This window comes from Idiotropiscis lumnitzeri, chromosome 15, assembly GCF_059441095.1.
Source record: "Idiotropiscis lumnitzeri isolate Australia: NSW breed Sydney's pygmy pipehorse chromosome 15, RoL_Ilum_1.0, whole genome shotgun sequence".
NCBI classification, from domain to species: domain Eukaryota; kingdom Metazoa; phylum Chordata; class Actinopteri; order Syngnathiformes; family Syngnathidae; genus Idiotropiscis; species Idiotropiscis lumnitzeri.
In genome coordinates, this window is record NC_142405.1 from 9,922,069 (window position 1) to 9,934,164 (window position 12,096).

General features: G+C 41.5%; 1 protein-coding gene across 3 annotated transcripts in view; it reads left to right on the plus strand.

Annotated features, from left to right (window-relative positions):
* The first annotated feature begins 1,192 nt into the window (after window positions 1–1,192).
* Window positions 1,193–12,096, plus strand: part of ntn1b (netrin 1b) — a 42,089-nt gene continuing 31,185 nt past the window's right edge. The window contains exons 1-3 of one of the 3 annotated variants that reach the window (XM_088317730.1): window positions 1,193–1,447; window positions 1,531–2,299; window positions 2,396–2,573. In XM_088317730.1, coding sequence (XP_088173856.1) covers window positions 1,559–2,299; window positions 2,396–2,573 — 919 coding nt within the window. In that variant the 5' untranslated portion in view covers window positions 1,193–1,447; window positions 1,531–1,558. Of the gene's footprint in view, window positions 1,448–1,510; window positions 2,574–12,096 lie in introns of those variants that run through there. The other 2 variants (XM_088317729.1, XM_088317728.1) reach the window with 2 other exon arrangements.

Sequence of the window (12,096 nt, forward strand, 5' to 3'; positions counted from 1 at the left end):
AAGTGAGCTGGCTAAGAAGATGAGCCGCCACTTCTTCATTTACATTCAGAAATTCAGCAAGCGACTATCAACGGCATCTCTCAAGACTGCAACGGAAATGACTCTTCAATACGACTTCCTATCTATTTGTCCCACAAATAGTGTGAGTGACAGAGATCATGATTCAAATAATAAAATCAACCAAATCTGACTTTATTACAGAATGACAATGCACATTATTTCATGACTGTGCCACATCTACAATGAGAATACAACTGGAAATAGGATCAGTGTGAATTTTCGGACGTAGTCGCTCACATGGATGTTACAAACATGAATATTTGCTGCAGACTTTAATGATGTAAGATTCTGGTCAAGTTTATTCCTCGAATATCAGTCAGCTACTCCACTAATAGTCTCCGAGACCTTCACCTGGGTCATGTCTAGCAGCGCTTTATTGTGTAATTGCATGTAGTTGTGCGTTTTTTGTTGACTTGTTAGTCATTTTCTGGAGTCTTGGTTTTTGCGGGGGACTGTAATGAGAATATATACATTGAGTGGAACCCAGCAACTGCACGCTTGACATTGGAAGCTTCTAACAAGGTTTGCGTTCATTTGATGGGTTGCCTAATCTGACCGCAAAGTCAGATCTGATTGCCTGCCAGGAAACACTTAACTTTAGACAAAAATCTTTTCGTGAAAGGAAATGAGTCGCTCAAGTAATGAGGCCGGGTTTAAAACCGTAGTTCATGGGCCATGTACAGCGTAATTTAATGTCAAGCAGTCCGGACCTGTGAAATTCATATAAACAAGTTGATGTTTTCCCATTTGTTTAATTGCAAAGAAAGAACGAATACTAAATCGCTATATCTTTAACAAACCACCCTTATATTATTTTTTCTTATTCAGCATGTTTGCATTATAATGGACATCAGCAATTGTATATAAAACCTGCAGTTACAAGAATTAGAACAAAAAATTCAAAATGTAATTGTTTTTAATTAATTTTATACATGTGTATAATAATTCTAAAAGCATAAATATACTCCCGAACGATATAAACCAAATAGAATCTTTTTGAATGCTTAAAAAAAGTCCGACCTTTTTTATATGTAGTACATTATCTTGACCACAAGATAACGCTGTCTCCCACCAACGACTCACCTTGGTCGAGTTCTCCTCTTTCGAGGAGTGAGTGGACCCCCTTTTTCAGCAGCCCACCACAGATGGAATGGGGCAGACAGAGCCGAGGGTGGCCAGAGGTGTGACTGAGCGTGGAGACACACAGACAGGGAGACTCACAGCCAAGCCGGCCCTTCATATCACCTCATTTCATCAGAGAGGAAAACACACAATTCCAAATTGGGTTTATTTGTGTGTGCATCAACTGAAAAAGGTTATGATTTCTATTTTTAGGTGTTTTGCAACACGCTGAGTAGGTTTGATTACAGTTAGAGTTCTTTTCTTGGTAAGACTATCTCACACACATGAATATAGCCAACATAAATATGTCATATTTTCAACTGAGCTGATGTTCTCTTCTGATGCCAGGAGAAGTCCCCGCGGCGCACGGACTACAATGCAAAGGATTTTGGAGATTTGGCTCACCTTAGTGACACTCTGCACCCTGAGCGAGAGGGTCTTTGGGGGATACGGCCTGAGCATGTTTGCTGCCCAGTCCTCCCCTCCGGACCCGTGCTACGACGAGAACGGGAACCCCCGAAGGTGCATCCCCGACTTCGTCAACTCAGCCTTCGGCAAGGACGTGCGAGTGTCCAGCACGTGCGGCTCCCCCGCGGCCAGGTACTGCGTGGTGTCCGAGAAAGGGGACGACAGGACGAGGGATTGCCACACCTGCGACGCGGGGGACCCCAAGAAGTGTCACCCGTCCGCTTATTTGACTGACCTGAACAACCCGCACAACCTCACCTGCTGGCAGTCGGAGAACTACGCGCAGTATCCCCAAAACGTCACCCTCACATTGTCCCTGGGGAAGAAGTTCGAGGTCACCTACGTGAGCCTGCAGTTTTGCTCACCCAGACCAGAATCCATGGCCATTTACAAATCCATGGACTACGGCAAATCCTGGATGCCGTTCCAGTACTACTCGACCCAGTGCAAGAAGATGTACAACCGGCAAAACAAAGCGGTAATCACCAAGCAGAACGAACAGGAGGCCATTTGCACGGACTCCCACACGGACATGCACCCACTAACTGGGGGTCTCATCGCCTTCAGCACACTGGATGGAAGACCCTCGGCGCACGACTTTGACAACTCGCCAGTGCTCCAGGACTGGGTGACAGCCACCGACATTAAGGTGATCTTCAGCCGGCTGCACACCTTCGGGGACGAGAACGAGGACGACTCGGAGTTGGCCCGAGACTCGTACTACTACGCCGTGTCGGACCTGCAGGTGGGCGGACGGTGCAAGTGCAACGGCCACGCGTCCAAATGCGTCAAGGACAGAGAAGGTCAGCTGGTGTGCGAGTGCAAGCACAACACGGCGGGACCCGAGTGCGACAGGTGCAAACCTTTCCACTATGACCGACCCTGGCAGCGCGCCACTGCGAGGGAGGCCAACGAGTGTGTCGGTAAGCCAAAATCCTCAATTTATATTTTTTTTCCCTTATAGTACGTGATAAAAACTACCGCGTAAACACGGTCAAACTAATCTTTTACGCACGAGAAATGCGCATTATCAGATTGACTTAAACGCACCAAACCAAAACCCGTCTTTTATATGCTCTTATTTACAATTAACAATACATTTGCATTACAAAAACTACCCACCCCGTTATCTTTTTTCGATTATTATGATATTTTAAAAATGACATTCATGCATTTTAAAACGCCAGAGAAATAATACCTAATTTATTGTGTCCTAGCGATTGAATGGCATTTAGCTCCTCCTTACATTTCTGAGGCTGGAGTTCGCTCTGGTGTGTGTGTCCTCTGTGCTTGCGTGGGTATTGGACTAATGAGAATGTTAATGGCAATGATAATAATAATAATAATAATTCTGGGGTGTTCTTGCTTCTTTACACATTCCCGCAACTTGCATGTTAGGTAAAATAAAGATGCTTAATTTATCATATGTGTGAATGTGAGTTTGAATTATTGTTTTTCTACATGTGCCTTGCGATGAACTGATGACCAATCCCGGGTGCCTTTCACCCAAAGTTTAGATCCAGCTCTAGCTCAAAAGCAATGGTGGATAATGGGGAAAGCGTGCTACAAAATGGATATATGGACGTATATTATTTAAAAAAAAATTTAATAAAAAAAAAAATGATAGCCACCCCCCCTCCCCCAATCAAAAAAAAAAATTTCGACCAATTTATCCAGTTGATTAACACAGATATTAAACATTATATTTATGGTACTAACTTAACATAAATCAACATCTGGTTACAGCAGTAAGCAGTGTTGATTCCTTAATATCCACTTATTTGATTGATGAGGAGGCCCTTTGTTGACTGCGCTTAACTTTCCAAATGTGTTCTGCTGCTTTGAGCACATTCCCCAATACTGTAGAGGAAAGGATACATTGCAGCTGCAGTGACCGACTTCAGGGGCGTGTTGTGTTTCCTTAAAAAGATGCCATTACAGAATGGACCGCCAATTAGGCTGGTTTTAGTGACATTTTAAGGCACCGACAGAGCCGCCTTAAAAAGCATTCAGAAAGGGAACACAGTGGGAGGTCATTTGAATCCTGATTTAAGAGTTCTGTGCAAGTGAACATATTGCTGTGCTGTTTATTTTTTCAAGCAGAGCAAGGGGGGTGCCTTCAGGGGGGGCTGTATCAACAAGTCACTACCCTGAGCACCGTGAAGCAAAGCTGGAAAAGTAACAAGTTGTGACAATGCGTTGGTTTGCTCAACCAAAACAGGACAAGTGAACAAGTTGTTCCCCTTGGCCTCCGCCTTTGGCCCCTTGCAAAGGTGCCATGTGAGTGTATTTTACTCAAACAAAACGCTTGTCGCTTGTGGCATCCGTCCCGCTGTGTGGCGGAGGCCTCCTTTCACCATCACCTCTTGTTTTTTTATGGGAGCAGTGTCATCAGATTAAAAAAAAAAAGAGCAAAAAAATGCACAGCGTGACAAAATGTATTTCTTTAATTTGATTAAAAAAAAAAAGTCATCAGGTACATGCAAAATATTGCACCAATTTTGATATTGCATTATTCAACACCCCTATCACATATCACATGTGTTTCCGATATTGTGCAACACTAGTATACAGTTAACGTAATGGGCACAACAATGTTGTGCGCACCCATCCAGATGTTTTTCATTTTTTAAATGTGTTCTTAGTAAAGTGGTTATAAGTTGGATTTCTGAAAGGTTCTCACACTTTTTTTTTACACTCTAACAGATTAAGTTAAAATCATATTTCAAAACTTACAGTACATTCGCGTGACTTTTTTCTCCAGCTTCCTCGCACATTCCAAAACCAAGCATGTACAGACTTCTTGAGAGTGAATGTGAGTGTGTTTGTCTGTATCTGCACTGCGATCGCTTGGTGACCAGTCAGTGGTGTACCCTACCTCTTGCCGAAAGTCAGCTTGAATAGGCTGCTGCTCACCCCTGACCTACATGTGGATAAGGGAATGATCTAATACAGCGGTCAGTGAGAGTGCGATTGTGAAAGATTTCAGTCTCTGTGCAGTAAATGCCCCGTTCACCTACTGACCAGCGATCTAGTCTGCCGTGAATGAATGCACATCAATAATTTTATATTAGAACAGTAATACTACTGCATAGTATCAGATATATATCACTAAATGTAAAAAGTAAAATGAAGCTGAATAAATTCCACCATGATAAAATATTCTGATTTTAAAAAACTCTCCCTTAACTTGGATGACAAGTGACAGACAGAAACAAATATGCAGAGGATGATTATTGTGTGTGGATTTCATGTCGTTGAGAGAAAACACATTTGATGACACGGGTCGAGTCCCAGGCAGCTGCTTCATATTCTCTCCGTGTGCAGTGTAGCCGTGACCCTGTAACGCCAGCAACCCCCACCACCCCGCCCCCGCCCCCAAACTGCCTGGCCTGACTGATGGGCTGCAAAGGCAACCGTGTGGGAAACTCTTGCTTGCCAAGTGGATACTCTGAATTGGGAACAATACTGTATACTTTGTAATTGTACTCGTACCTCAGCTTAATGAACAGGTGAAAATCCTTTCACCATCAGACACTTTGTCCAAACACCATATCAGTTCCAAGACAAACAAACAAAGAATAAAGGACCTCGTTCTGCTTGCCTAATCTAAAAATGGCCTAACATGACTGAACTGGACAATAGTGAGCAAATTACAGTCTGCAAATGACATCCGCACAGCTGGCGATTGACTCTCATGCACTTTCCAACACAGCGTGACAATGTTGCCAAGGAAAAACAGCGCCCCCTTGTGTTTGAATCTTGAAACAACAGTTTGAGACGGCACATATTTTATTTCACCACAACTGCCCGACATCTGTAATTGGTTACTTTAATCGTTTTTAAAATATCATGGTCAACGGTGTCAAATGTTTCTGACAAAACAAAAAAAAGAGATGCGCACTGTTGTTTTCTTTCAAGGGCAACAGTAATATGATTTCTCACTTTTTTTGTTGCTGTTACGGTACTATTGTTTTTTTTTTTTTCAGAAGCTTCGTTGATGCGCTAATATTGTGGCACTTCAGTGCAAAAACTTTTGTGTTGAATCATTAGGCCTTTTATCAATACTTATTGTACCATTTCGAAAAAAATGTATCTTTACACCCAAAGCCCTAACATATTTTAATTAGATTATTTTAATTTTATTGTTGCACTCTTTTCACAAGCCAAAGGCCATCCCAAAAAGTACCATGTAAAACGTATATCTCAATGTTTGAAAGAAAAAGAAAAAAGTAAATTGCTAGCGATTACTTGAGCTCGTAAGAACTAAGTAAGTCAGTACTAAGAACAATTTTGCAAAGACTTTTCTGGTCACCGTTTCTGGTGACAAAATAAGGTATAATATGGGATGCTTATACAAAGTATAATATTGGTGTGAAAGAACTTGATAACCCTGATCTCAACCCCATCGAACACATTTTGAAGGAACTCGAACAGAGATTGTTAGCATTCTAATTGTTCTTGTGAATGAGGAGTTGAAAAGTTGCATACAAAGTAGATTAATAAGGACTTGAATGTGTCAATTACCGATTGGCTCTCATCCCTGCAGCAACACTGTTACTCCAATAGTTCTAATTAAAGAGAACTTAAATGCATGCTGAGAAAATATTTGACTATATGGCGCATTCTGAAGATGGATTTGGAGCATGTTTGCTCATAAACCAAAGCAAGAGATTTTAAAATCAACAGCGTTGCAGATCACTAGTCACGCCGTGAGTCTTGAAAGTCAAAACAACAAGAGTGCCTTTTAAAAACAGTGCATTCTTTCTTTCCTCAACAAGCTTGTTGCATGACAGCATCTCACAGAAAGAAGAAACACCAGTTCGGACATGAAACAAGGAGTCTCTTGAGGCCCCAACACAGAACCAGTCTCCATTTCTTAATTTGGTCTAACATCCAGTCAGAGGGATTTGATGAAATTCGTTGTCTCTCTGCCCGTCTTTGTCCATGGGACTGACCACCGGGACCACTGACACACTGATTGTGCTGCCCGCCTCCTGTTTGGGTCAACAGGTTTGGCTCCGCCAGGCCCACTCACCATCTGTCTCTCATTTGAGCTCCTTACCATCGGCTCATGTGATGATTAGAGCAAAGCATGATGTCATAGATCAGTAGAGATGATTCTTCATTTGCACCCCTCTTCTTCTTCTTCTTCTTCTTCCCTTTTTCTCCCTTGCCCATCACCATGGCATCGGCACTCACTACTCTTTAAATTTAATGTAAGAACATAACATTCGTCGTTAACACACGGGGAAGACGAGAACACAATCATAAAAGCAACTGCACGTGTTGCTATTGTGGTGGTTTGTTTGTTTGGATCTCCATTAATGACTACAATAGTTGTTTCCCCTTTGGGTTTGAACATGACAACTTTCAGATGTGCTGTATAAATAATCCGACCCAAAACAGCAAATTGGATTTAATAATAAAGGTTACATGAGAATAGGAGTAGTTGTAGTGAAGAAAAAAAAAATGAGTATGTGGAAAAAATCGATTCCAGGTGAAAGCAAACATAAAACGTGCACTGGTTGATGGAAAACAGGTGTGAACCAGGTTGGGGAACATTTCTTGGCCTCCCAATGGGGTTGAAAGTCACACACCCTTGAAAATCCCATCAGCAGCAGAGTGCCAGTTAGATGGACTGCCGAGTCTCAGTCATCTAGAACATGCCGATGCTTGACTGCAGCTTGGGGGTCCTGCAGTGGAAAAGTCAAACAATGTGGCTGGCAGCGTGAGTGGAAATGTAGCCTGCAGTGACCTTCACATCACTCGAAGAACAGTCAGTGTCCAGCACCTTCGCTTTCTTTTCTGCTTTATGTACGCGTGTGATTTACAACATCGAGGGAGAAGGTTCATGATATTCATCGACAGGTTTTCTCGGTGCTGCTGAGGCGTCGAAGGGGCCCGCTTTAGTGACCTCATATTGCGTCTCTGCTTTTAGGTCATGTGACTCTGTTTCCTTCATCAACTCTCAATTTTGATGTGGTTAGGACAAGAATCAGGATCTCCGAATCTGACACGATGGTACTCAGACAGGAAAGGGTGGAGTGTCTTTTCTAGGTTGGCGATGAGAGCCTGACCCAATTGGAAGAGTTCAGGTATCTTGCGGTCTTGTTCACGAGCGGGACATCGGCAATGATGTGGACTCTGTATCGATTTGTCATGGAGAAGAAGCAGCTGAGTCAAAAGGTTAAACTCGCAGTTCACTGGTTGATCTAAATCCTACCTCCACCCATCGTGACGAGCTGGGGGTAGTGATCAAAAGAACGACATCACAGATATAAGCGGCCGCTATGAGTTTACTCTGCAGGGTGTCCGGTCTCTCCTTTAGAGTCAGGCTGAGAAGCTCAGTCATCCGGGAGGGCTTCAGAATCGAGCTGCTGCTCCTCCACATTGAGAGGGGCCAGATGAGGTGGCAACAGGATCTGGTTACGATGCCTCCTTGGTCAGGTGGAACTATGGATGTTTCTCCATATGAAAAACGCAGTCTGTTCTCGTCAAGTACGCTCCTCTTTGTAAAAGTATGTATTAAATTAACCCCCCCCCCCTCCCGACTCTGACATATTTCCTTCATAGAAGCAGGTGATGTATCTTGGGATATTTTCCTAGTCAATCTTTCACAATTAACGCACCCTTGGTTGAAGCTAGCTGACAAGAACAATATCTGGGTATGAACGCGTTCTTTGTTGGATGTACTTTCATTTGGAACAGTAAGGCCAAAGTTCCATTCAAATAATGTTATGGTTTAAGTTGTTGTTTACTCAATCCAGTAAACACATGGAAATAAAAGTGGCAATGTTGCTCTCTTGTCTTATATTCAACTTTGATGTCAAACCGGAATGTTTTCATTCGACATCCAAAATGAAGAAAATGGCCTCGCTGTTCCAAAGCTTTTGAAGAAGACAAAAAAAAAAACTAAAAAAAAAAAAACACACTCATTTAAATGATCCATTAAATAAACTAAAGGAGGAAAACAAGAGACTTACTGTCATTTTTAATAAACATATAAGCAACACAAAGAAACCATTTCACCACTTATATTACAATACCGATCCAATGAAGGAGAAATGTGGAATGGGAAAACAGAAGAGCTCCAACTGTTCAACTGAGGTTTTTCTTTTTTCCTGGTTCAAAAAGAGAAGAAGAACCCTTCAATAATCACTTCAAGCTACTACACGAAAAGCATAGAAAAGAAACCATAATGATTACATTTACATAATGTTACATGCCGTTCATATTAAATTTTGTGTTTGGTTTGTAGCTTGGCTCTTTCTTTTTTTTTTTTTTGGTTGCATGATTACTTAGGGCAGAAAACTACCAATAAAATACTGAACATAGATTAATAAAACATCTATTGTAACCCCCCCCCCAAATAAACAAAAAATAAAATATATATATATTTATATTTATACATTTATATATATTTATATATATATATATATATATATATATATATATATATATATAATTATAATTTTTTTCTCTGCAATGTACATTTTACTTTATAGCTAAGATACTGTAGCGTGAGTAGTTGCTTGAGCCTTTATCCAAAGTCTGTCTGCATCAGAGCTGCAAATGGGAAAATCCAACGTGACATCAGGACCACCAAGTGTGTCCCTTTGGAAAGTGTGAAGAAGAGCAGCGATGATTAATTGGCCAGTGGGGGGGGACACGCTTCGTGGCTCAGCTTCAGTCCCCAAGCCTGCACTCTCGCTACATGGCCACCCGACGCAGCCAGATCACTGTCAGCGCTCGTTTGCACACTTGCGCTCAGTGCCACTTAGCGACTGTCCCTACATTTTTACGGGCACACAACGACATTAGTGTTTTGATTCTTTATGTGAAAATCAAAATTCTATTTTGAATACTATCCTCTGAGTGTATTTTTTAAGTTCTTGAGAATGTACGTGACGTATTGGACCATTGAACCTTTTGCAAGTTTGCTATCCTCGCCAAAAGGTTCATCCATTTTTAGTTTAAAAAACATTTTCTTGTAAAGTGCTCCCTCAACTTAAGAAATACTGCAGTAGAGTATAGATCATCGGTGGCTTAGACTACAGTGTGGTGCAGTGGAGGCGAAGGCAGCTTGGAAACAAGCAAAACTCCAAATATTTATTTAACAGAAAAAAAAGAGCAAATAAGGCGATCATGGAGATGGAGATCATTTAAAGTCCAAAACAATCCCAGAAACTAAGAGCATGAGAAAAACTGGCAACACGCGCACCACACCAACAACGAGCAGAAACCGAATGAACAGACAGGGGGAACTAAATGTACAGACTAATGACAAACAGATGAGAAGACAAGAATTATTGAAAGAGCTGATTGGCTGAGACGAGGAGCAATGCTGACGAGACCAGGTTGGAGGCAGTCAATCGACTTATAGACACTTCATCATTTGCCGTACGTGCCACACTAATTCCTGACAAGAGATTCTTCCTCTGGATTTGATTCTGCAGCAATACTACTGTTAGGAATTTTTACAACGGCTTGTCTTCTGTATCCATCTCAAATACACCAGTGTTCACCTCTTTTCTGGAGGAGAACATGGGCAGTATTTGGTACGTGGGCCATCAGTGGAGACTTACCGACCTCTTAAATCCAACACTATCACGTTTCAGCCGTCAGTGCTGTATCAAAACACAATATTACAGCATGCGATTGTATACATACATCATCTGGAGCGGTTCATAATAAACATATCCGATAACATGACAAAAATGTGAAAAGTGTCAATTAAATACAACAGACTCACCAAAGACGGTAATTGTGAAATGTATTACGATGTTCACATCACGACAGATGTGCTTTGTAGGTTGAAATTGGCTGGAACAAGTTTTGCTCTAGCCAGCAAAAAAAAAAACAAAGATGATGTCATCACGGGTTAGCTTTCTGATTCTGAAGGTCCTGGGCAAATGAGATTGACATGGCAGTATATTAGAGGCTGACATTTGAATCAAATGATTTGATTGGACCAAAAAAATAAATAAAAATTTAACAAACTGTTGAGAATTCGAGGGAATATTCAGCAGTACGGTTAAAAAAACTCGTACAATTTGCGTACCATTTATTTTATACGTAAACAACTTCATTAGTCAGTTCTTACGATCACATTCAGTTTTTAACAGTATTTGTCTTGCTCACCACAGCGAGCAAGCAGATGGCTCATCTATAAAACAACATCCCAGCTTCACTCTCACCGAAACAGACAGCAGAAAGTGTCTCTATCGGAGACAGTTTCCTCTTTCAGGAAAACCTTAACTGCTGACGTAAACCCCGGCGAGGTCCTCATAGAACGTTTTGGTTGAGTTTGCGCTTATTTACACAGACATCGCGGCCCAATTTCTCATGATAGAGAGTTGGAGATAACGCAGGGTGTCTGGTTCCCACTTCAGCCCACCACTGGGAAAAATAATGACCTCAGACGGAGCACGGAGACAATACGTGGAGTGTCTGGGCTCTGTTTCACCACATTTTTATGTTGTAGAGCGACAGAGTTACATCTGACAAAAATAAACACGGTATTCAACACCTATCATACTGAGAATATTAAAATGGGTGAAGACGTGACTGAGATGCTTGGTGAACTTTTAATACTCAACATAAGTGGAATGGCAATCAGTAGCAAAGAGCTCACCAATGTTGAACATATTAGCACAGGCGTGGGCAAACTAAGGCCCGGGGGCCACATGTGGCCCATTAAACATTTTAATGGGCCGAACTTGAAAAAAATAAAATTAAAAAGAAAAAAAAAAAAGAAAATTCTCGATGCTGTGGTTTGTCAAAGACAGATATTTTGTTGTAATGCTTTTGTTCATTTTCATTTAAAATTAAATGTATTTTTTTTTTCTCTGATGAGGTGAGTTTACCAAAACACTCCATCCATCTGCTCCTGGTCCGGCCCCTCTGTCAAATTTTCGAACCCATTGTGGACCACCAATCAAAAAGTTTGGCCAACAACAGGACTGTTTCAGTACAGTTAAATTGTGATTCAAACAAAAATATGAGAAAAATCAGTTGGGAATTTATTTTGTCTGACTACAGCAAGTAATGGAGAAACCAAAATACCGTCTCATTGAATGGATGAAGTAGACCGAGGGCACCACCAGAGCCAAAGCAATGACATTAAAAACAATACCTAAAACTAAAAGGAGGTAATAATCGTGTTCATTTGGGTTTGTTTTTGGATGTGTGTGTCTAAAACTCCACAAGCAATCTCCACCAAACAATCCTGAAGGGCTGAGACAGACACCGTTAAGTTTTGAAGCAGATCCAGGAATATTTCAATTATCATCCTGGAAACTTCTCTCGCACCTAACGGTTGACACGTCTTCTCCAAGATTTGTTTGCCAGTTGGAGAACCGTTTGTAATGTGCTCTGCCGCCTCTTATAGTAATGGAACAAAACGAACTTCAACTTACGATCAGGCATGCACTTACCGTAGGC